The sequence below is a fragment of the Oryctolagus cuniculus genome, chromosome 1, assembly GCF_964237555.1.
Source record: "Oryctolagus cuniculus chromosome 1, mOryCun1.1, whole genome shotgun sequence".
In the NCBI taxonomy this organism is placed as follows: domain Eukaryota; kingdom Metazoa; phylum Chordata; class Mammalia; order Lagomorpha; family Leporidae; genus Oryctolagus; species Oryctolagus cuniculus.
In genome coordinates, this window is record NC_091432.1 from 22318329 (window position 1) to 22344989 (window position 26661).

At 39.9% G+C, this 26661-nt stretch overlaps 1 protein-coding gene across 2 annotated transcripts; it reads right to left on the reverse strand.

The window, feature by feature from the left end:
* Positions 1–1067: 1067 nt before the first annotated feature.
* On the reverse strand, positions 1068–26661 carry API5 (apoptosis inhibitor 5). 2 transcript variants are annotated; one of them, XM_008269946.4, is made up of 14 exons: positions 26435–26661; positions 18802–18963; positions 17688–17781; positions 17113–17178; positions 16504–16655; positions 15131–15337; positions 14313–14417; positions 13082–13171; positions 11482–11663; positions 10297–10390; positions 9781–9837; positions 7306–7382; positions 6712–6848; positions 1068–3202 (listed from the first exon to the last, which is right to left on the reverse strand). In XM_008269946.4, the coding sequence occupies exons 1-14, from the start codon at positions 26501–26503 to the stop codon at positions 3120–3122; spliced, it is 1575 nt and encodes a 524-aa protein (XP_008268168.1). In that variant the 5' UTR covers positions 26504–26661; the 3' UTR covers positions 1068–3119. The 2 variants fall into 2 exon arrangements, with proteins under 2 accessions (XP_008268168.1, XP_002709107.1); XM_002709061.5 differs by having other exon boundaries at positions 1068–3197; positions 26435–26656.

A 26661-nucleotide genomic window follows, 5' to 3' on the forward strand; every position in this document is an offset into this window, starting at 1 on the left:
ATTATACTTTCTCTCTTGGATTAAAACCTATCGAAGATGATACTTGACCAAATTACTGATACCTCAAATTATGATTCAAATCTTTCTTGACCAAGTGATAGGAGAGTCCTTAACTGCATGTCATTTGGTCTTTCAACATAAAGGATTTCAGCAACTAGGTTCTTTAGCTTATTTGCTTTTATAAGTCACAGAATTCTTGAAGCTAGGAATTGGGCATTAATAGATCTTTCTGGATTACTAACTTCCTCCCTTGTGCTACCTTAAAGTTGCAAAGGGTCTCCAACCTATATTTTTTAGAGAAAATGTTTGAGATAAAAATATACCCCAAGATAGGTTAACATTCTAGGATTATCAGTGAACCAAATACAGAAACGTCTGATGTTTTGCTTTGATAGTTAGAACCACATTTTGGGGGTTGGTGTGGTGAAGCAGGTTAAACTGCCATTTGTGACACTGATATCCCACATGGGAGCATTGGCTGGATTCTCTGCCGTTCATTCTGATGTGCCTGGGAAAGCAGTAGAAGATAGCCCAAGTACTTGGGTTCTTGCTGCCTACATGGGAGACATGGATTGAGTTCCCAGTTCCTGGCTTTGGCCTGACCTGGCCCCAGCCATTGTGGCCATTTGGAGAGTGAACCAGAGGACTTAAGATCTCTTTGTCATTCTGCCTTTCAAATAAATAAATACATCTTTAAAAAATCCTTTTTAAGAAGATTGTATTCAATTATAAATAAATCCAAAAGAATTATATGAAGGAAAACACTTCAAAAAGCTTGTGGAAAATGGAAAAATAAATTCGGTGCAAAATTTTTAAAACCCATGCAGCTTTTTCATAATGTGCATTTCTATTAACTTTTTGAATATTTCTCACAAAGGGTTGAAAATTAAAGATAATTCGCAAGATTCTATCAATACTGAATTCCCTGGAGGCAGTGCAGTGTCTTGCCTGTTGTTACATTTTCATGGCCTAACACAATCCTTGTCACATGTGAAACAATCAATAAAAGTTAATGAATATTGAAGAATCTAGAGTTATTGTAATTATAACACATCAAGACACAAACCAAAATTACAAAAGGAAATTTATTTCAAAAGCATAAGGGAACATTTACATTTGAACAAAGTGACAAACAGGTGCCTTGCAAAAGAAAAAAGAAACCCATGGCATGAAATTTCCATTCAAATTTTGGAAGCAAAAATAACCTAAGTTTTACACTATTGCCTTAGGAAGGGAAAGGGGACCCACAAAGTGGTAGGGAAGAAATGCAGTCAACATAATATTCAACTGGAGAAAATAAAATCACTTCTGCTCAGCTTTGAGTTTACAAATATGCTTAAAAAAAAAAAAAAACGGAAAAATTACATGTTCAAATTTATATAGTTGTAGTCCCAATAGTTTCTGTACTTGAAATGGCTTTAGGCCACTTGCTGCTCTATTTCTGAGGTCCAGACAAGCTGGTCACAGTTTTCAAATGACAGTTCCTTGTTCCTATGTTCAGATTCCTAGGGAGCTTAGGTTCAGCTTAGAATCATTTGGAATGTTTAGAGATTATTGCCACCACTCCATAGCCAAGCTGACCAACTTCTTTTGCCCACTTGTATCATTCTAGTCTTTGAGAAATATTTTCCCCATAAACATGTATAGTAATTCTAACAAAGGGGCTTTGCTTTTCCCCCAGTGTAGAAATAACGGTAGTGAAGACACCTGCCGTGGAATCACAAACTAATTCCTCAAAAAATACATCAAACTCCTAGAAGTGTCATTCAGGCAATCTGACCTGAATAGCAAACTTGGGGAGGGAAGATTAACTGGAACAAAAACATATGAAACATTCAAATGCAGAGCAAAGGATCTATGCTATCAAAAATGCCCATGACATTAAACACTCCACAAACCTCCCATCGGTTGTTTTAACCTAAAGATTCTATTGGCTAACTTATACAATAATTTTGATTAATAACCTGAGAAGTTAAAATCTTGAAAGTGGCAAAAGCAAACTGAGAGAACATCCCTTACTTACTGGTACTATGTTATCAAGTCACTTTTCTTGGGTAGCCCTGGTTATTAAATCTCCAAATTCTAAATTACACTACTATCTTATCCTGTGGAAACTTATATGTACATCAGATTCAATATTTTGGCTGTATTTTACCAACAAGGATCTCAACGTTTGTCTTTGAAAATGCAGCCTTTGTTTATTTGTAGTTTTAAATAACAATAATCATGTAAGTGCAACTGACTCACTACTGGGAGTAAAAACCTAGATAACAAGTCAATAATGGATTCAGCCTCAAAAGGATAATCACTGTGTCAAAGACTACCCGTTCCTGGATTTTAAAAAAATGATTTAGGTTGTATAGTCAAGTTTCACAGCATGCATATATATATATATATATATATGCATATATATATATACACATACACACATATGTATATGCTTGTGCATGTATATTATACATACACATTTCTATTCAAATAGTAAGACTCCATATTCAAAAGTTTGTATCACAATATATGGAGAAGAGTTAAGTAAGCAACGCAAAGCAACTTACTTCCTCCCAAAAAATGTAAAGTCATTTCCATATTTTAAGAAAGCTGGTAAGTATTCCACTTTTATGACACTAGGTAGGAATGCTGCACCACTGGCTAGGCAGCTTATTAAAAATAATGAAAATAAAATGTTAAGATTGATGGTTACTTTTCTCCATATATTGGCCAAAAAACTAACAGGGGAGAGGAAAATCATCAAAACTGATGATCTTTACAAGATATCAGAACTAGACTGAATTTCATTACATTTTAGAGTTGAACAGCTCTCAATAACAAATTATCAAGATGTTTAAAAGTAAAAGATTCACAATATGAAGTTTGAATAATGATGATATTGCAAAAACAATTCAAGATTGCTGACAAAGCATCCAAAAATATCGCTGTGGTTTTACCTTGGACACAACCATGGTCTATTACAAAAGTAGATCATACATACAAAGGTATAAAGAACATTGTTTTTAGCTGAAGGCAGCAGTCTTTTTAAAGGGACATCCCCGGCAATCCAATAAGTAGTAGAATTTAAGTATATTATGCTCATGACAATGTTGAAGAATGTGATGTCTTTTTCAGTAGAGTCTTCCCCGACTACGATTTCCTCGTGCTCCCCAACCTCGGCCACCTCTACTTCCCCTGAAGGCTCCTCTCTGCTCTACGAAAAAGCGAACAAGGGTTTAGGTCTTGCTCAGGACCTTCAGGGTACAGCAAACACAGAAGAAATGTCGCTTACAGCTCTGAATGTAGCAGCAGGCCCTATAAAAGCAGAACTGGTATTCTGCTAGCCTGCCCCCAAATTCATTGTGGAAATAAGACCAGGGCAACATATATACTGAAACACATATGGCAAGCTACCAAATCCATTCACAGGAGGTGCTCAATTTAAATGTATTCCATTAACAAAGTTTCAAGGTGACAATGTATGGCAATTACATTTTTTTAGTTCTTTATTTTAGTATCTATGATACCAAATTAATGAAACTATAAAAATTTTTATAACTTACTATGAAGTTAACAAAAAAAGCCATTGGTCTTTAAAAATGTACCTTCTGAATGGAACAAATATGTAATTTCTTTGTATTTCAAGTGCCTGGACTTACATAAACGTAGAACTAAATGCTGACAGTTTCTTCACTGCTTCAGCAGCCATTTGAACTTCCCAACACACACACACACACACACACACACGCACAGTGTGCATACACACACACACATATGGGAGAAATCATGTCACTTGTGTTACACAGAACAACAGTCTTTTTTCCACACTGGTCAGTCACTTTCATATCCCCAGATAAATAATCCTTCAAAGGAGTCTTTCCAGTGATGACTGAAGTTATCAGCAAGGCTGGACTTTCCATCATATGTAAATAAGATCAAATCTCTTCATTGAAGTTTCAAATCTCTTGCTAGCAGCAATAAAGAGCTTGGATTTGCTGTTTTTGATCCACAATCTCAGTGGCTTGAAAAATATAATTTTGCAATCCTCCCACCCCAACCCATTTTTTCCCCCATTTTTGATTAGGGTGACGTTTTGATGTCTTTTGTTTCTAAAATGAAAAGTAATTCAACTCTGAGACAGAAAATCAACTAGATCTTTCCTCAGTTTAGCCAACACTTATTTGTATGACAGAATGAGATCTGATCCAGTCAGCTCTTCCACCGCATCACATTTTTATAAATTGGTATACCACTTTATTTTCTTCATTTTGAAACCTCATCCTAAAAGATCATTTTTGCATTTTCATGTTGTTTTCAATGGTTTAAAGCTTGCATTATTAATTCTTTTTGTTAAAAAAGACCACTGTTCCCCATTAATATTATAGTTCAATAACTACTCATATTCAAAAAGGGTTAGAAGAACACAAGTCAAAAAACATAGAACTGATTTGTGGGGACCAGTACTATATTTGTACAGCAAAAGCCACAGACACTCGTTATTAAAGCAATGCAGGTGGTACTGAGAACTGTTTTTTGACAAATTGGTGCGACAAAGTTAAAAAAAAAACACCTCTTGAAAGCATTACTTGACAGCATACATAAGGCAATCATGTTAAACCCCTTAATGTAAAGTACTGGCAGACACTTGTTCCTACTTTCCAACAAGGAGAATCACACTTTAGTTTGCTTTACAGGTACCGGGCCCTTCTGTTACTCTGCAGACTACAGAAAGCTGATCTGGGACGACGGGATTGTAATCTGCAGTAAACTTTGCTTATTTTTTTTTTTCCTGAAAATCACATATAATGTAAGGCACTACACTTTTTTTCACATCTTTCCCATATGTGGTATATTACCTGATTCTAAGGACAGATTTCTCAAGGAAACGGAAAAGTAACACGGTTCTCTTGTGTGTTGCCACAGCTCCTTCATTACTTTCATTTAAACCACATTCTCCTAATATCTGAGGTAACTGTTAAGTTTCAACAATGGTACCGTCAGATATCACCGTATATCCTACAAGGACAATATTTGGTGCTACTAAGTAACATATAGTCCTTTCCATTTACAAAATGTTTCCACAGAAATTCTCAACTGAAGCTTGTATGAGCTCTATGTTATCCTCAGTTTTCAGATAAGAAAAAAGGCAAAGAAATGAGTATTTCCACACTGCTATCCAAGTGAGAGTTCAGCAATATTTCCTAGAGTCTCAAAATGAATCTGACAGGAGTGGAAAGGTTAATTTCACAGTCTAAAATTAGCTTTCTATAATCTGCTCAGAGGAACTCAGCCACTGTAGGAGGAATTTACTGAATGTCACAAAAACCTCACCTTGGAAACAGAACTACAGAAAATATATGGCTCAAGATGTACTAAAGATTAATTGTGATCAGTTACCAACCCCAACCACAAGCATATGTGGCTGCCTGCAAGCAATAATAAGCTTTGTCTTTTTAGGCAAGAAAAGGAGCTGAGCAGGTATGTCTGCTCTTTTTAGAAAATTTTCATTTGACAGGCACAGGGACACAAAGAACTCCCATCCACTGGTTTGCTCCCCAATTGCCTTCAATGGCCAGGGCTGAAGCTGGGGGCCAGGAACTCAATGCAGGCTTCCCACATTGTGTGGCAGGAACCCAATGACTTGAGCTATCACTGCTGTGCGTCAACAGGAAGATGGAATCAGGGGTAGTCAGGACTCAAATCTAGGCACTCTGAACGGAGATAGGGGCATCCCCAGCAGTGTTTTAATGGCTACACCAAATGCCTGCCCCAAGGGAAATCAGCCAATGAAAGATAAATTTCACTCCTTAAAAATTTTTTTTTCAAGAATATATTTAACAGCTGTATTAGAATTTATCTTTTTTTAATGAATTAACTTGAGAGGCAGAGAGACAGAGCTTCCATATAATGGTTCACTCCTCAAAATCCTGCAGTGCCAGCCAGGGGTTAGGGACTCAATCCAGGTCTCCCACACAGGGGCCAGGGACCCAAACAATGACTTAAGCCATCACCTGTTGCCTAAAGAAGCTGGGATTGGAAGTGGAGCTGAGACTTGAACTCAGGCACTGATAATGGGACGTAGGCCTCCCAACCAGCCTCTTAACTACTACAAGTGCCTGCCCCAGACTTCATTTCTGACTCAAGAGGCCTACAGAGGACAGACTACAAAGTGAGAAACTCTCCTGGCTACATGTGAGTGGGAAGCACTTCACTCTGGACAGGGGGTGAGAGTGCGGCAGAACACATCTTCCTTCCCAGACAGTGCCTGAACCTCTGACTTGACTCCTGTAACTTCTTTTGAACTACCTACAGAAGCTGGGAGGGGAAGCAGCCGGCTGACAAGGTCAGAGAAAGATCATTAACACTATATACCTGCCAGAAGCTATACCCATCCCTGAGGGAGAATGCACAAAGTGTCTTGCTTTGAAGCTAGAACAAAGAAAAAAGGAAAGGATGGTTTACCAACTTCATTTGTTTTTACTGGTTCGTCGAAAACAAGAGGTTTGTTTTTTTAAGTTCTTAGTGTTGCATGCTTGATTCAGTGGGTCCACAAGGATGAGTTAGTGAGAAATGGATACTGTCCCCAATAGCTCTAGTTCCTCAAGTTAACTCCAAAGTCATCTGACAGAGCTATGATATTACATATGATTAACAACTAAAATAAAGGCAACACAATTTCTGCCTAATCTCTTGCATTGCTTCTACCCAAACGGAAACGCTCACCATAATTAAAATTGCTCAAATTGCTGCTGTATTTCCCACTGGGAGGATTATAGATCTGCCTGGCATCCCTTTTTGGTCCTGCTGGAGACTTCTTGGGTGGTGAACCTGAAGTTGTATCTTCACTGGCTCTCTTCTGCCTTTAATAGTTGGAGGAACACAATTAAAAAAACATGTTATCCTAGAAGCTATCAAGAAATTTATAACATAGCATAACAGCTATGAAATACAGCCTAAAGAGGACAGTTACATGAGGAAAGAGGCAACAATCCTTCATGTTAAGTTAAGCATAAACTGTTTACACAGATATTGTCAGAGAAAATTTATAAGGTTTAAATAAGTTGAAATGTATAGTTTCAGACTTTCATGCAGCTAACTCATTTGATAAAACTTGTCAGAAGAGTCTAGTTAATTTAAAAATCCAAATAAGCCTGAAAAGTTCCAGGCTTATACTCTACTAGTTTGTTTTATAAAAACTGATACTAGACATTGTACTTAGAGTCATGCTTCTAATAATCCCATTTTTACATATTAATAACATTTTATCTACTAAGTAATCTTTTGTATAGTAAATAGAACTTTAAATATATTTCTTACCCAATCTCAACCTTCTGTACAGGTTTCCAGGATAATGTTACTGTACTCTTATAGGAAGGTGGAATATGGAAAAGATCCTGCAGAGACAAAATCAGACAGGATTTCTAATATATTTGGTGGTGGCAGGGAAGGAAACGGACTCATCTTAAAGTGTAGAGAGGAAGCTTTAACCGCTCAAGTTGTGTTGACATTAAAATAGGCATCCACATAAAACTGCAATATTTTTATAAATCTCACCTATCATATCTTCATTAACATAATTTTGTGAAAAATCCTTAAACTGCAGGATTTTTGTTTTCTTTTCTAAATAGCATTTCAAGTTTCAGGATAAAATATCACTATTTACCAACAAATATTGCCTTTGGCACAGACTTTATCACTGGGGTGCTTTAAGGAAAGCACAATGATGCAATCTGCATTTGCTTTTATAAATTTTTAAGTGATTCAAAATCAGAAGTCTTGGGTAATTATACCCCCTCCACAATATCTGTAAGTTATCAATAAGGGAAAAGACTGTAAGATTTAAATTCCAAGTTATCAACATATGGTAGAAATGCAAACATTTGCTGAATTTAAACGTTAATTCAGAGCTGAAATAATCTGACCTCATAGTATCTTTAAAGCAATGAATGGATTTCTAAATACATTTATCCAAAGTATTTAAAGCAAACATTTCTCATAGCTCCCTAATTTTTATAAGTAAGTTAAAGTCTATTAAACTTTTTTTCCCAGGCAAAACAGTATACTAATAAAAATCACCTCCTTCTATATATATGGCCAATATAACATGCTTTGAATAAAAAATGCTTGAGTTTTTTAGCTGCTGTAATCTGGCTTATGATATTAGTGTTGACTAAGAAAGAGGCTGCATGAAGAAGAAAGGGTAAGACTTCAATTTCAACCATTTAAAATCTCAGGTAACAATGGGAAACTGAAGCACAGTTTGGAAATTCAGTGAAGTCCTGAAATTAGATGAGTCTGCTAATAGAAACTGAAGAGTAAAAAATTCCAAAGATTGGCCAGCGCCGTGGCTCACTTGGCTAATCCTCCGCCTGTGGCGCCAGCACCCTGGGGTTCTAGTCCCGGTTGGGGTGCCAGATTCTGTCCAAGTTGCTCCTCTTCCAGTCCAGCTCTCTGCTGTGGCCCGGGAAGGCAGTGGAGGATGGCTCAAGTGCTTGGGCCCTGCACTTGCATGGGAGACCAGGAGGAAGCACCTGGCGCCTGGCTTCAGATCAGCACAGTACGCCGGCCTTAGCAGCCATTTGCGGGGTGAACCAACAGAAAAGGAAGACCTTTCTCTCTGTCTCTCTCTCTGTTTAACTCTCCCTGTCCAAAAAAAAAAAAAAAAAAAAAAAAGAAAAAAAATCCCAAAGATCAAAAGTACATCAGTTTTTCCTGTGCTTTCCCTAAAACAAAAATTGATGATATCACAATTCATACCCAAGTTAAAGAAGATTTCAGGATTTTTCTGGTAAAGCATTCTACATATGGGTTGATGTTCTTACTCATCTCTCTTACGCTTACACCTTTTCTGCTATTGCCATCTTTAGATCACTTATGGTTTCTTGAATAGGAAACTTTCTTATCTACATGTGTTACAAAACAGTGTTGCTAGATTTAACATATTCTTCAATGTAGACTTGTGTTATCAAAAAGTTAAATCTCAGATTTTAGTATATGGATTTACTGTAATGCAATCATTGTTTATATTTAAGGTTTGCAACAAATAGTGACTACCATAAAAATTTCATTAGGAGTTGTGGGTTAGTATTCATGCCTCTTTTGTTTTCAATGCCTTTTCACTTTCTACTTGGCAATATAATATTCATTCCTCAATGTCTAATGCACTGCTACTTTCTCCAACAAATGGCCTCTGCTTTATTCTCCAGCTTCTTTTACCAGATTAGCTTTAAGGCACACTGGCCCCAGTTTTGTTACTGTCAGGCCTTGTGCTCTCAGTGTTATATTTCTTGCTCCCATTTGGTCACAATAGTTTTAGCAGATACTCAAAAAGGGTAGAAGAACTAAGGGGCAATTATGCTTTAGTGGTAAGGTACACCCCAGCCTACAGTACAGAAAACTCAATTTATTACAGAAAAGACCACAGGAAAACATTTCATGTGTTACATAGCACACATCTAGTCTTACAATAAGCAAAACAAGGTTTTACTGGACATTCAGAAGGACCCAATAGTATGAAAAGCACCAGAACTCAAGTCACTGAAATTTCTGAGTCTCAATCTATCTGCTTCAGTGCTTTGGGTCAGAGGAAATTTGCATGCCTCCATTTGTTTGCAGTATCTTCTGTAAAACTTGTAAACAAATAAAACAATGTATGATTTTCTGATACTGTAGAAATGTCTGTTCAAAAAGGCAAATGGAAATAAAATGATATCAGCCCCTAAACAGATATAAAAACTTTTTATGCTGACTTTCTAGGTAGCTGGGAGGTTAGGTAAGAAAGGAAAGATTTACCTTGATTAAAACATTGATATTGTTTGTTATTTTTAATGCCACGACTTTAATCTTATTCTGCAAAGGGAAAACGAAATTAAGTTAGAATGCCAATAAGTTCTATGCACAAATTCTATTCTGATACAGAATTTGAATAAATTTTTCTTTCAGAATCACTTCTAGTTAAGAGGATTCCTTGGTTTGAATCTATAGATTATGCTTATTCTCATTTCTCTATTATCCACACAAGTCTAGAGATAGCAAAGAAGCAAATAATCCTTACAATCCCTTGACAGCTTAGTACATTAAAATGTTATCTACAATTTCTTGAAAAATGAATAAGGTGTAAATTATATGCACAAAGGAGTTGTTTTAAAAGAAATCAGTTTAAGCTACATGAAGACATAATGAAAATTTAAAATATTTCATTAGTACTGGGATAAAAACTGATTAAGAGCAGGGAAAGCCAAAATCCCAGTACAACCCTATATAGCTTGGTATGGAACTGACAGTGTATGAAATGTGAGCCACTTGTACCTCTTCTGTTTTCAAGGCATCGCCCGTTTTTCCCTGGAGAGCCAAGCGGAGTTGTCTGATATAAACTTGCAGGCCTCGCGCAAAGTACTGCAGCCTGAAAGAAGCATTTAATTAGCAACTGATCTCTTTCATTTTGCTTTTAAATTCAAATGATCTCCACTGTAGCAAAATGGTCCCAAGTGCAGAAAATGGCTACATGACCAATAATTTAAATAGTAATTTCTTAACTGCCTGTTTTTGATGAAGTATTTCAATACACATTAAACCTGTGCCTTAGACACAGTAGAGGACAGTAACAGGTGACTGACTCTATGGCTAAGCATTTTTCTTCCTTTAGATTTATTTATTTGAAAGGCAGAATGAGAGAGATCGATCCTCTACCCACTGGTTCACTCCCCCAAATGGCTTCAACGGCCAAGGCTGGGCTAGACTGAGACAGGAGCCTGGAACTCCACCAGGATCTCCCATGTGGTTGGCAGAGACACAAGTATTTAAGCCATCTTCCACTGCTCTCCCAGGCCAGCAGTAGGGAGCTGGATCGGAGGTAAAGCAGCCGAGACTTGAAGTGGTGTTCATATCGGATGCTTGTGTCACTGGCAGTGCCCCAATTTGCCTGCACAACACCAGCCCCTTGGCTCAAGCATTTCAAAATTTAAAAACCGATTTATTAATGGAACGGTCCAATACAAGTGTTCTTGGGAAAACTACTTATATAGATTTCTTCAGTGCTGCTCCTACTGTAACACTGTAAGATATTCACAACAGCACCTATGTGGGGGTGGGAAACCTTTTTTCTGCCAAGGGCTATTTCATATTTATAACATCATTTGTGAGTGATGTAAAATTATCAGCTTGTATTGTGCGAAATGCTTTACATGCAGTTTCATTTACTACCTGTAACTCTATAAGCTAGGCAGTACCATCAATCAAATTAAACAGCTGAGGCACATTTTAAGGGCCAGGGAGGTGAGGGTATCTGCCAGATCTTTTTCCAAAAGTTCATTTCCTCTCATGATTTGCTATGCCCTATTTGTCATATGTTTATATGCTTGTTTTTTGATCTTCCCTTTTTTCCACTGAAGTAAGGCAGGGTAGGAAGAATGCTCTTATAAAACAAAACAAAATCTAGGGAGCTTCAAGATAGCCATTGTCTGCCAAGGACTGAACCACCTCAATCATTATTACCTGATTTTGAAATCTTTGAGCTTTTCTGCATTCAGTTTGGCTGTTAAGAAATCTGGAAGCTTTCTGCCCAACTGATGAAAACTGTACAATAAGCACTCGACATAACTAAACTGCAGCTTGGGCTCTTCATTACCAGCATTTTCCCCGTTTTCAGCTTCTTCTGGAGGGAGAGGCATGTACTCCTAGGGATGAAAGGACACAGATGTTTGCAAACTGCTCTAAACACTATAGTTATTTTTTATTTTTATTTTTTTTTATTTTTGACAGGCAGAGTGGACAGTGAGAGAGAGAGACAGAGAGAGAAAGGTCTTCCTTTGCCGTTGGTTCACCCTCCAATGGCCGCCGCACCGCGCTGATCCGATGGCAGGAGCCAGGATCCAGGTGCTTTTCCTGGTCTCCCATGGGGTGCAGGGCCCAAGCACCTGGGCCATCCTCCACTGCACTCCCTGGCCATAGCAGAGAGCTGGCCTGGAAGAGGGGCAACCGGGACAGAATCCGGCGCCCCGACCGGGACTAGAACCCGGTGTGCCGGCGCCGCAAGGTGGAGGATTAGCCTATTGAGCCACGGCGCCGGCCCAACACTATAGTTATTATAAACAGATGCTCAAGTTAATTGTAGGGTATGCTTTTAAGACATGGAGCATTAAAAACTATGAAAAATAAATTTGGGTAATATTTGCCTTTTCTATTGGGTCAGTGCTCTAGCATGTCAACTCTCCCTATGAACTTATATTATACCTGCCACTAAAAATGAAAACAAAGGTAGCTAACATTTATCAGGTACTTTACACAGATGAAGGAACTGCAGTTCAGAGAGTTTAGGTTAACTTTCCTGTGGTAGCAAAGTTAACAAGCTGAGGAGTCAGAATCTAGGTTTGACATCAAAAGTTGATGCTTTTTATGACTACACTTTGTTAACCTCAAAAATCTTTTCTGAACATTAGTCCATACTGCTCTAAGCACTGATTCTCTTCACATTCAAAGTGCTACCAATGGCATTCAGTTTCAGCACTGGAATGAACCAACATGTATCACAGGTCTGGATAAGGGTAAGATGCTGGATGCGTCCATTCGTGCTAAGGGGGTGATGCATGGCACTTTGTCAGTTACACACCTGCTCGCATCACACCAGAAGAGCATTCAGTGATGCTGGCACTGATTCTTTAGGTGGTGTATTTTCTCCATAATTACCACTGAAATGACAGACTTTAACTTCTTGGTTGCTGAAGCTACTTGGCCTTAGGCAATTACCCAGCTGATAGTCTGGAACAAATGACCTTTTGCAATGCTAACTTCAGTTTTGAGACATCTGGCACAACCCAAAGAATCAGCAATAATTTCTTTTACATAGACCAAAAAATCATTTTGATGTGGAATAACACAAACATCTATAGTTTAATAATGTTTTATTTGTATAAAGTATCAACAAAAGAAGAAATGCTAAGAATAAGAATTTTAAAAAGTCAGTTCTACCATTTTAGTGACACATGCTAAAATTATTTAATCTAAATTTCAAAAGCTGGTTCTCCATAACTCAGAAAAGTAGACTTTAGGGCTCTATAACTGACTACATCATAAGGAAGGAAAAAAAAGTTCTTACCAATAACTTATCAAATAGCTTCCTTAAATTTGTTTCTAGCTTCTCCATGTCACCACAAAATGAACTCATCTCCGCCAACAATTTCAATACCTATAACAAACAATTCACTGTTACTACTACTTCGTGAACGAGCAGGGACTGTGAAATGAGATTGAACCTTTGCTTATTTTTACTGATACTTTTATAAAACCATAATGTTTGAACCAGAAAAAAGCCTTAAAGATACAGCCCTGTTTTACTGTTTGTGAAGTGAAGGTCAGAGATTATGTGATTCAGCAAAGTCATGATTTACGTCAGCGACAGAGCAGACCGTCAAACCCAGATTTCACGGTCATGTATCCAAAAAGTAAGGGAAAGAATACACATGACTTCCTGCCATACACTGACAGTGACAGTGCTAATTATAAAGCAAAACTGACAAAACACTAACCTAGTTTGTACTACAAAAGAGACACTTAGGAATCTCTGTATGAAAATATAAACTTTTTCTTTTTAAAAGTTTGGGAGGCAGAGGGAGGGAGAGAGAGAGAAAATGAGAGCTCCCATCTGCTAGTTTATTCCCCAGCTGCCCATAATGACTGGGGCTCTGTTGAGCCAGGTCTCCTACATGGGTGGCAGGAACCCAATTACTTCAACGAACTGCTGCCTCCCAGAATCTGCATTAGCAGGAAGCTGGAGCTGAGTACTGAATACAGGCGCTCTGGTGTGGGATGCAGGTATCTTAAGCAGGCTAAGCATTCGCTCCTACACTTATCTGTAACTTCCATTTTCCATGTACTTCTGAAGTCCCCTAGTATTAATAAATAAAATTTGCATTTATTTATCATCACAGATGTGAAAACAGTGTATGTGTACACTGGAGATACAAATGCAGGAGAGCAGTTAATTACATTGGAAAAGAAGGAATAAAAGATACTTTGTATTAACCTAGTTTATGGCTCTAAAAGTTATGGACACAGATGCAAACTATCATGAATTAAACACCTTATTTAAAAATATTAAAGCTACAAAGGTAAAGACTGACAATAATGAAAGTTTGCTTTTGGAGCAAACTTGAAACAAAACAAATGCATAGATTATGCCCATGCAATTAATTAATCTTGGCCTGGGAGATTACTGGCTAGCCATCACCAGACATTTACATTATGCCCTCAGAAGTCAGATCTAAGTCAGCAGTATACGTTTTTGTTAATATAAGAGAATGCCTTTTCAGAGCTAAAATTTCTCTTACCTCCAATTGTATATCAAGACCTTCCACCGGAGTAGTTAGGGTGCTGAGGTTAGGGAGAACTTGCTCACAGAAGTAAGTCACAAACCTTGTAGAATGAACATTTTTCTGTTAAAAAAAAAATCCAAAGAACACTGAGTTGTCAAAAAAAACCCTTCTTGAGTATTATAGAATGCTACTCAAGAATGTTCAGCACCACAGCTTCAAGTACCATGACTACAAATATAAAAAATGCACGCCCCAGAGCACTTGAGAGAAAGCCTCGACAATTTACACAGCAAAGTCACCTCGAACACTGGGAGGGCTGCACATCCTTAAATTCCTCCTCCATTCTCAGGGCACATTAGGGGACAGCTCAGAAAGGACAAGTCCTTTAAACTGTGTTTTTCAAAGTATGCACATCCCAGGGGACACAAAGCTACTGACAGAAAAATTATCACTTTTAAAGTGTCTCTAAGCAAAACTTTAAAGGAATTTCTTGCTGTGATGGGTTCTCACAACCCCAATTCCCACCTCCATAACGTAAATTGTGTTAAAAATACTTTTACTGAATGGTTTAAGATTGTGCAAGTAAACATTTATTAGAAATATCTATCACTAGTAATCATGGGAGACCAGGAAAAGCACCTGGCTCCTGGCTCCTGCCATCGGATCAGCGCGGTGCGCCGGCCGCGGCGGCCATCGGAGGGTGAACCAACGGCAAAGGAAGACCTTTCTCTCTGTCTCTCTCTCTCACTGTCCACTCTGCCTGTCAAAAAAAAAAAAAAAAAAAAACTATCACTAGTAATCAAAATGCCAGCTATGTAAAACAAAGAGCTCACAGAGAAGAGGGGTACTGCCTGTCGAGTGCACTGTAAGAGTCTGTCCACGCAGTCTGGATCCGAGGGATTGAAGGTCTGTTCTAGATCAGCCTGCTCGGCAACCAACTCCACAAGTTGCTGTCTTCCACTCACTGTCTGTAGGCTCTTTAACCCAGATAATATCTTCATGAACAGAACAAATTCTTCACCAGTCACATCTTCTAAGACCTAGCAAGAGACAATTCAGAGCAACAGTACCTTTACAATTTGAATAGGAAAGAAAGACTGACATTGAAAGAAAGTAGCACACTTATTTCACTTCTAAAGTCAGTTTGGTAACAATGTTTCTGAAATATTGATGAAAAGATAATGTCCAGCTATAGTCTATCGAGTTGCAGAATAAATCATGCATTCTCCAAGGAGGCAAAAAGTGGTTCTTGGTAAATTTTACATTTTCATGTACAAAGCACAGATATACATGACATTAACACCTACACAATGTATCTGAGACATCAAAATTTGGGAGAGTGGTTAAGAAAAAAATGTTTAAAAAGAGATAAATAAAAGGAAGTTGAGAAATTCTGTAGCAGACTATTGAGTCAGATTCAGTAGGAGAGCGTGCAATTCTTATTTTAAGCCCTCCACATCAGTGCTTCTAAACCTTTCTTTCACTGACCAAGGGAGCATAACAACCTCTACCACATTATAAATACACATGGGTCAAATATTCTGATACTCCCAGTAGCATAGCCATTCCTTTCTTCTAGCTGAAAAAAAAGTTCATCAATTTCTCCATTAACAGAGAAAACACTGAATCATCTTGAACATATTTTAAATAGTTTATTATTCCCAGGGTCTTGCACTTTAAGTGAGTAAAAGTTAATTGTGACACATCCTGCCAATCCTAGCATCTGTAATTATGCTCGATGTTGGGAGCACAAACAAACATGGTCTCACCCCTGAAAAGTTCAGAGTGTCATGAGGTAGAATAAAAAAAAAAAAGGTCATTTCATTTCAATATGATAATATATTCCATTTTGAAATGATCTAGAATACTGATAAGAGAATACCCTGAGATGGGAGAGAGGAGTAGAAATTACAGCAAGTTTCCTGAAGGAGGTAATTTCTACAACATCCTAAGGTATGTACAAATTCTGACCATCACTATAAAAGATTTAGACTTGATTATATTCCTTTAAATTAACTCAGTGACTCATCATTATGAGTGACAAGTACTCATTATAGTGTAACAAGAAGTTGAAAAAGTTCTATGGTAGTTCTTGTGGAACGTACCATTTTACACACAAGTCACATAGAACACTGATGAATACTGCCAATTTCAAATCTGTTCTTTTGCTTTGGAGAACTTCCACAACACGATGACTGAGGCATACCTTTTTGGATTCAGTTAGTATAAGCTCCTCCACTTCTTTTGTTAAGACTTCATCTGGTAAAGTCTTAAGTTTTGTAGAAAGGAATTTAATTGCTCTTTCTCTAACAATGTCCTCTCCTTGAAGTATTTGGCTGAATAAGCCCCCTAAAGTCCCTGCAAAACAGAACACTGTCTGTAGTAAGTCAATTCTATAGTGTAATAAAGTTTTTCAATTTAACTCCATTTGTAGTATTTCCTCTCAAACAAATTAACAAACATACTGCATGCCATCAATACAGGTTATAGTGAGTTTGAAATTTCTACAGTCCCAGACCTAGGAGTGATTACATGGGTTAACTTGAGCCTGATTTTCCTTTCTATCATTAACAGAACTCAGGTATTTTGGAAAAATTTCTTTTAAAGTGTCAAAAGGGAGTTTCCCCACAGATTTCTAATGGAAAGTTTGATCTATTTTTGCAGTTATTTCTGCTGGGTTTTCTAGTCCTAAACATCTTAAGTGAAGACTTTTCCAGAATACCTGGGTGAACCTCAGACTTTATACTTAACGAGTTATGCCAATTCTCAGATTTTTAAGGCATCATACATAATTCAGAATACAAACAGGCCTTACCTTTTGCATCCATCTTAAATATACTTAATAGGGCATTATTCACTAAGTTAAATTCTGCAGAGTCATCTAGGTAGAGAAAAAGTGACACAATATAAAATAAATGAAAAATGTTACTATTTTCAAACTTGAGATTCAACACAGTTTTCACAGATTATACTGACACGAAACTTAAAACGATACAATTCTCTTATAAACCAAAAAGCTACAGCTTCTTTTATAAGGGCAGAGTGCTGGGTCTGGCATACCTGAGTAACTTTTGTGTCAAGGTGGTACAATTAAGAAATTACAGGAAATTAGGGGTAGGGATGAGGGGTGGGATAGGATGCGTAAAAATTCCAGTGACAACCCAGTCATTACATTTTTATAAACAGAATGAAAAAAAAAAAACACAACGAGGAATTACATCATCAGAAGTTGTTTACCTTCTAACTTCTGAAGGGAATGTTTCATCTCTATAAGGGGTAGGATCTTCAGCACTACCTTCGACGCCCCACCCCCATATACAGAGCTGAAAACAGTAACTAAATCAGACAGAAATTACATTTAGGTAAAAAGGGAGTAATAAAATTCTTTACCTGTCTGCAAAAGTTGGGTTAGTATGTCCGCCACCCGGGGAAGATTTTCTCCAGTAGCAAACTGAGGCAGCTCTTTAATTGCTTGTCGTCGAATCTGGTCACGATTACAAACAGAAAATTAACTGAATGCTATCATCACAACAAGAAACTCAAACTTTTTAGGAAAAGTAAAACCACAGACACACCAAAATTAGGAGCAGATGAGTCACAAAACACAAAACTTCAGAGTTCTAGAATTTAAAAAAAGAACTTACTACAGTTTAACATTCAAGCTTCATGGGATAAATAAAACAAAATGTAGTAGGAAGGAATGCTAACTATAATACCTGACTAGAATAAACAGATTTTTGAAGATTATAAATGACAATTTTTCTACTAATTTTATACAACTTTTAAGGTTTTCACTCCCAATGGGCATATAATAGAGTATTCCTAAAGAATAGCTACTGTGGCAGTCATATCTGGTAACTATTATAGAATATTTAATATTGATTAATTAATACTACATTTATAGATTATTCTGTGTGCTTAATTCCAAATACCAGTCTTGGCTTACAAGGTTTTACATAAGAGACTATTTTTCCTTATTTAATTATATACAATAATTACAGAGACCTATTATTTTTCTGTTAAGTAAAATACGTAAGACTGTCAAAGCTACATTTTATGATGGAAATATTCAGGCAAGCACAAAATGATTAAAAACCAACAATCTAATTTCATATGCACAATGAATAAATCTGTGAAAAAGAGCCACAATCCATTTTTAACTGGATAACAGATAAGTGAAACAAAGCATTTTGTGATTTTATGTGTTTTTCTCCACTGAAAGGTCATGATATATTTTCTAATATATTTTATATAAATATATTTATATATCATACATCTATATATTAATATATTTATTAATATATATTGATATATAATATTAATATATTTTCTAATATATAAAGCTAATATATTTTCTCAAGTGTAGATTGAAACCTGGATATGGTGCCATGCCAGGCCATGTTGTCATATTTTATTGTGTGCTGATCTGAGTGCTACTCTAGTTATGTTAGCCATGCACAGAAGCACTTGAAAGCTTGCTGAAAAGCATCAATCATAAACTTACAGATACATCTTCATCTTCACAGAGGTCTAACTGTGCATTGATGGCAGAATCAGCCAGTTCTGGAAAATGCTTAAAGAACTTTGGGATAAACTGAGCTGCTAATCGTTTTTCCTTAGTACCACCTTTCACACCATCCAGTATCACTTGATAGGCATCTTTATGCTGGAAAAAAGAGTAAAAAAGATAAGAAACACAAATTTGAAGGATAGGAAGCTAGGTAAAAGACTAACATTTTCAAGTCTGCTTTAAATTTTTACACAGGCTAAGAAACAGTGCTTATTTGTGGTATTTTATTGCTTAAATCAGACACCCATCTTCCCACCCTGTTTCTTCTTCACTCTCTCCTTTCTGTTAAGAGTAGGGAGAAGGATAACTAATTTTAAGAGGAAAAAGCGGAACAAGTATATTAATGTTCAACATTTCTCATTCTAATCACCACTGATCTTACCCTTGTGACTATATTATATCTAAAAAAACTGTAATGAGGGGTCCGTGCTGTGGCATAGTGGGTAAAGCCACTGCCTGCAATGCCAGCATCCCATATGGACATGAGGGAGGGAGTTCAAGTCCCGGCTGCTGCACTTCCAATCAGCTCCCTGCTAATACGCTTCAGAAAGCAGTGGAATATGGCCCAAGTGCTTGGGTCCCTGCCACCCTCATGGAAGACCAGCATCTGTTGTAAGTAACCTCATGCCATCAAGAGGGAATCACTGGGGCCGGCTTCAGATCGGCGCAGCTCTGGCCGTTGCAGCCAACTGGGGAGTGAACCATCGGATGGAAGACCTCACTCTCTTTCTCTCTCTCTCTGCCTCTCCTTTCTGTGTAACTCTGACTTTCAAATAAATAAATAAATCTTTATAAAAAAAAGGGTGGGAAATCACTAATAAACATTCAATGTATGACAGAATCACAAAATCTCATAGACAATATATCAAATAAAACAAAATACCAGATGCTAAGTGATTGACATACTAAATAGAACACTGACTCCTAAATAACACATTTCTGTAAGTTTAGCTTCCTCATGTAATGCAGACAGCATCGTTCCTCAGGAGTCACTACTCCAAAATGTGTTACACTTGTGTACCTCTCAGCCAACTTCTCCACCGCTTCACATTCCTGTGGTTTGCCTCATAGCTTCTAGGCAGACTTCACAAAACCAAAGTCTGTAACAGTTACTGCTGATATCCTTAATTTTTGCAAGGTATCACAAATCTAATTTCCTTTCACCTGAAGCTTTATAGACACTTATAAGTCGCCTGAAAAAACACCATATATTCAATGAAAAGTTCGTGCCTGAAACCAAGTCTGGAATCCAAACAAAAAGGAATCATTAATAACAATTATGCAAGTCTTCCAGAGACTAGTGAAGTGTTGAAGAAATGTCTCACAATAGGTTTTTTTTTTTTTGACAGGCAGAGTTAGACAGTGAGAGAGACAGAGAGAAAGGTCTTCCTTCCATTGGTTCACCCCCAAAATGGCCGCCAGAGCTGACGTGCTTCGCTGATCCGAAGCCAGGAGCCAGGTGCTTCCTCCTGGTCTCCCAGGAGGATGCAGGGCCCAAGGACTTGGGCCATCCTCCATTGCCTTTCCACGCCACAGCAGAGAGCTGGACTAGAAGAGGAGCAACCAGGACAGGACTGGCGCCCCAACTGGGACTAGAACCTGGAGTACCGGCGCTGCAAGTGGAGGATAAGCCTAATGAGGCATGGCGCTGGCCTCACAATAGGTTTTACTAACAACCCTACTTTTCAGATGAGGAAAGCAAGGCTCACAGAAGTGAAAATCACACAGTACATTAAATAGCAGATGCAGGACCTGAACACAGTTCTGCTGGGCTCCGAATCAAGCTTCTAAAGTATTTCTACTTTGTTTTGAGATCTTAAAATGGGGGAGTCCTAGAACTTGCCAGATCTAAGACTGCTAAAGGTAAAATTTAAGCTGTAAATAAAGTTTCCACATCAGCACTGAGTCCCAAGCATAGCAAGTCCCTTGCAAAGTTAAGGCATTTCAACATACTCAAAGTAGAAATCAGAGTGTCGACTGAAGGCAGATAATTTAGCAGTTTTTACCACCAGACTTCACCAGTTTCTCTTAATGCAGAATGACTTTCTTCCTTGCCAGCTCTTTGAGTGATCTGTCTTCTCACTGTAGCATTGGGAAAATAATTTTTACCAAATCTCCCTAAATAGTTATTACTTCAGCTTCTCAAAGTAGAAACCACTACAACAGTGATTATTTCTAGTGATCCCACTGATTTAGTGAGAGGCAGGATTGTTACTACAACAAACATTCCAAATAGTACACAGCACTGATTATTTCTTTCCTTCTAATTACAACAGTTTCAGTTGGACATACAAATTTGTGATCCTAACAAGAAGTCTGTAATTAAAAATACTTTAAAATTGTCTTTCTTTTTTTTTTTTTTTTTTTTTTTTTGAGAGACGGAGGGATCCCATCTACTGGTTCACTTGCCAACAGCTAGGGACCAAAGTCGGGAGCCAGCAAATATTAAGCATGTCTCCCATGTGGGTGGCAGGAACCCAATCACTTTAGCAATCACTCTGCCTTCCAGGGTCTCAATTAGCAGGAAAATGAGTCAGATGTTTAACCTTGGCTCTCTGATATGAGATGGTGGTGGGGGGAAGGCGTCTTAACTCTTAGGCTAAATGCCTGTCCCCTGTGAATACTTCTACTGCATTTCTACACTTGATCTTAGCCAAAAGGCCGAGAAGCGATCTACTGCATTTCTAAAACTGTTTCTTTGGTGTACTTTTTATTATCTAATGTAGAAAGCGTAACTTAAAAGTATCCATGGCGGCAGCCTCCCATATGGGCGCCGGGTTCTAGTCACAGTTGCTCCTCTTCCAGTCTAGCTCTCTGCTGTGGCCCAGGAGGGCAGTGGAGGATGGCCCAAGTGCCTGGGCCCCTGCACCCGCATGGGAGACCAAGAAGCACCTGGCTCTCGGCTTCGGATTGGTGCAGTGCCGGCCGTAGCGGCCATTTGGGCAGTGAACCAATGGAAGGAAGACCTTTTCTCTCTCTCTCTCACTGTCTGTAACTCTACTTGTCAAATAAAAAAAAAAAAAAAAGTATCCATGTTAGTGATCATCAAACTACAGTCAACATATGTAAGTGGTCAATGACTTGTCAGGAAAAGCTACATTTGGGTCCAGGGTACAGCCTCCAAGGAATATAACATTATTTTAGAGAATTTCATTTCAGATACACTTCTCTGGTATGACATGGAGAACAACAGACACTGAGCTAATTTAGGATAAGCTCTACTGCCACAGTCCTTTAACAGGTGTCTGATGTATTTTTTTAAACATTAAGATTTTTGTCCATATAACATAAAATTGAATATCTACATTTCAGAGTTAGAAAATTCATAAAAAAAATTGAAGCAATTTAAAGCAATGGTGAACTTGCTATATTAAGGCTGCCTGGGGGCCCTGTGCAGAATGGGGCAGAGTAGGGGCCTCATACATAAAGGAACACAGAACAAGGAGTAGCAGAGCAGAGGAAGAGCAGGCTGAGTAACTGGAATATGGGAAATCCAAGAGGAAGAATGGATAACAGAGGGACTGCAAGGTTGTGAGGTATTAACAATACTTCACTTTAGAATTTACCACCCATCTGCTTTTGGCCAATTATAAAAAAAAAAAAATGCGGCCGGCGCCGCGGCTCACTAGGCTAATCCTCCGCCTAGCGGTGCTGGCACACCGGGTTCTAGTCCCGGTTGGGGCACTGGATTCTGTCCCGGTTGCCCCTCTTCCAGGCCAGCTCTCTGCTGTGGCCAGGGAGTGCAGTGGAGGATGGCCCAAGTGCTTGGGCCCTGCACCCCATGGGAGACCAGGAAAAGCACCTGGCTCCTGGCTCCTGCCATCGGATCGGTGCGGTGCGCCGGCCGCAGTGCGACCGCCGCGGCGGCCATTGGAGGGTGAACCAACGGCAAAGGAAGACCTTTCTCTCTGTCTCTCTCTCTCACTGTCCACTCTGCCTGTCAAAAAAAAAAAAAAAAAAAAAAAAAAGCTCAAATGCACATGTGTATAAAGTAATTCCCCCAAGATACCTTTTCCTTCTTCATCTTTGAGGAAAAATTGTCTACTGAAGGGCAAAGGATAGAGAAAATCAATCTAAAAGTACAGGTACAGAGAAGAAAATGAATACATAGATAAAAAGATGGTATTAACCCTAATCTCAAGATTTCACAATCCAGTATGGTAAAGTCTTCATGTGAAATAAAACATAAATCTGATATACTACCAATAAATACACACATAGTTCTGAGCAAAAAAAGCAAGGGTCTGATTTGCTTGAGGGAAACTGGCTGGTAACATCTCAGAGGACTTGTATTATTCCTTAGCACTTAGATGGTACTGGTCTGGCAGGAGTCCTGACAAGAGCAGGGGCACAGTGGCAGCGACGGTAGCAACTGTGGTACTGCCTCCTCTGGCAAAGGCTGAAAATTAGACGAAAGGTTAGGATGTTCAAGTATGACCCCAGAAGCGTCCCAACAGGTAACTGCCAGGAAATCTACGTCTTGATTGTAAAGACTGTAAGTTAACATAGAAATCAGGCTTTGCTACACCAAAATGTAAATGAGGTTCTTTCCTTCGCAAACAGTGAAATGGCATCCTCTCTGTTAAGTGAGTTCTTGCCTTTGTTAGTTCATATTACAAGCAACATCCTAAAACCACCATCTTTTCTGACAAGTGGTTTCAGGCACTTTCTCTAAAAGGGAAAAAATATTACAAAATAAAGCAGAATTAGTAGGCATTATGTTTGTCCAGCTTCCGTTCTTCCAGAATTCACTGCTTGAGTCCAAGCAAATCACTCTCCATTCTGCAGAGATCTTTTTGTTGTAATCATTGCATGTCACGCAGGCACTGACCACCCATCATCTCCAGGGAATCATGCGAAATTCCAGCGCTCCGGACAGTGTCTGATACATGGTAGGGGCTCAAAAACTGTCCTGAAGGGTAGGTGTTGTGCAGAGGGTTACACTGTCACTTGAGGTCTAGCATCCCCTACGACAGAGTGCCTGGTTTGAGTCCTGGTTACTTCATCACTTCTCCTTTTTTTCAAAAAGATTTATTTCAGATACCACAGGGGCCAGGCTGAAGCCAGAAGCCAAGAGCTTCATACAGATCTCCCTTGTGGGTGGCAGGGGCCCAAACACTTGGGCCATCTTCTGCTGCTTTTTCCAGGCCATTAGCAAGGAGCTGGTTCAGAAATGGAGCAGCTGGGACATGAACTGGCACCTATTTGGGATGCCCGCATTGCAGGTGGTGGCTTCACCTGCTCCACCACAGCACTGGCCCCCTGGTTACTCCACTTCTGATCCAGCTTCTTGCTAATGCACCTAGGAAGACAGCAGATGATGGCTCAAGTACTCGAGTCCAGACAACCACGAGAGATGACCTGGATGGAGCTGCTGGGGCTCCTGGTTTTGGCTTGGCCCAGCCCTGGCAGTTGGCAGCATTTAGTAAACCAGGGAATGGAAAAGCGCTTTCCATTCTGTCACTCTGCCTTTAAAATAAACAACTCTTAAAAAAAAGAGAGTACTGAATAAATGAAACTGGGTCCTCATTAAAGCTTGGATGGAAGGGTCCCTCTCGTTTTCCAAACTTGCCTCTTAAACACTCTCCCTAAATTAATGGCAGACTTTTGCTTATGAAAGATGTTTGTTAATTCTTGGGGAGAACTGTCGATTCAATTTGGTTTTTATAATTAAAGATGACCTAAGAGGGAAAGAGGAGCACCTGTCTAGGATCCACAGCATGTATACATCACAGCTGGGCTCCCATCTGTCCTAACGCACTCGAAGGGAGGTGGCTGTCAAGCTTTTCCCTCTTCCAGCAAATGCGAGGGGAGGGGAACTGGACGGCACCGTGTATGTCAAATCTTCCCTGGAAGATTCCTAATGTTGTAGCTTTGAGAGTGGGCCTGGCGTTGTGTCAGATTAGGCAGCAGCCTGTGATGCCGGCATCCCATATGGGCGCCAGTTTGAGACCCAGTTGTTCCGCTCCCGATCTGGCTCCCTGCTACTGTGCCTGGGAAGACAATGGAAGATGGTGGCCCTAGTGCTTGGGCTCCTGCACCCAACACGGGAGACCCAGATGAAGTTCCAGGCCCCTGGCTTCCGCCATGGCTGTTGCAGTCATCTGGGGAGTGAACCAACGGATGGGAGCGCTCTCTTTCTTTCTTTCTCTCCTCCTCTCTGTTGATCCGGCCTTTCAAATAAATTAAAAAACAAGATCTTTAAAATAAACAAGTAAATAAATAAATCGCTTTGAGAGAGCACCTTCAACAAACTGGTGATATGCAACAAAGTCAAATTAACCTGAACAACTGGCTACAATCTTTCCCGACTCACTCACACTTTACATGATGATCCTACACGATCTTCACTAGCTCCTTCCAGGAAGCACAACAAAAATCAAACTATGATGAACTCTATTCTCCCTCCCCACCACGTTCTCCTAATGGACAGAAAATTTCTCTTTCAGAAGGGACGTAACAGACCCCATGATCATCACTGATACACTGTCCTACTGAAATGGAAGTAAGTGGGGGAAGGAAAACCGTTTGCTACTTGAACTCAGTATGTTCACGATTCCAGATCAAGCTACAGCGAGGCCCCGACCCTCAGCAAGTCTCTGCCTGAACAACACACATCCCAGAGAAGCAGACGGACAGGGCCTGCCAAGGCCTTGGTAAGGTCACTGGGCTCCGGCACCTTCCGCTTTGAGCTCCAGGGAAGTCAATGCAGAGGCATCCAACAAGGGTCTGGGGTTTCTAACACAGTCAAGGTTACCTCCCGGAGACCCTGGTTCTGCTCCCAAGAACACACCTGCCCAACCCCTTAGCCGCTCCTCAGGTTCAGTGTACTCCTGGCCCTGGACACCCACACAAAGAACTAAACCGTCCGTGGACAATTCACCGCTGCCGAGACCGCGGTAAACACAGCACAGGACTCTTCCCAGCCTCTGCTTAGAACGGCACCCCGCTCCTCTCCATTGCCATACTTCTCTTCATAGCACTTTTCATTCAATCAAACGAGCCCTATCTCAGACGGACGTTCCAGGAGAGCACGGATCTTTGCATCAGTCCCTACAGAGCCCGGCAGGCGCTCAAACGAAACAAAAACCATCGCCCATGCAGTAAGAGAAATCTGGACGAAGCGGTCCCTCCTCCGTTCCTCACCAACTTGTTTCCTTAGCACTTTTCCTAAAACAGGAGCACCCTTTAACCCCCCAAAAGGCATGTTCGGATCTCGCGAGGCCAACTCTCGATCTCATCTTCGAGGAACCTGAGCTCCACCCGAAAAGGAGAAAAGACTTAGACAGAAACCCAGAGAGGGCGAAGCTCCGGGACAGCCCTGACGCCAGGCTGAAGGAACTCACTTATCGGCAAGACCAAGAAGCCGGGGACCCAGGGGCCCGCTCTCTTCACCGATGCCGAGTCCACACTCCCAGAGACGGCCTCACTCTAACGACAAAGCCCGGGCCGGCTCCTGGAGGAGGCGCAAAGCAGAAGCCGCCGCCGCCCGGACCGGGGAGCGCGGCAGGCAGCACTTTCCAGAGGCCGCGGAGCGCCGGGCCCTGCAGGCCGCCCGGGGACTCACCTGCCCCACTTGCTCCGTGGCATCAGCTAGAATGCCATAGTTGCGGTACAGCTCCTCCACCGTCGGCATGGTGAGCGACAAGCCCAGGGCCCGCTCCTGCTCTGGTCGTCGTCGCCGGCGCCACCGCCGCCTCGGAACTTCTCCAAGCCCACCAGCCGCACTATTACGCCGCCAGCTGCCGCCAGTGCCGCCGCCAGTCACCGCGCACTGGGCGGCTCCGCCCCCAA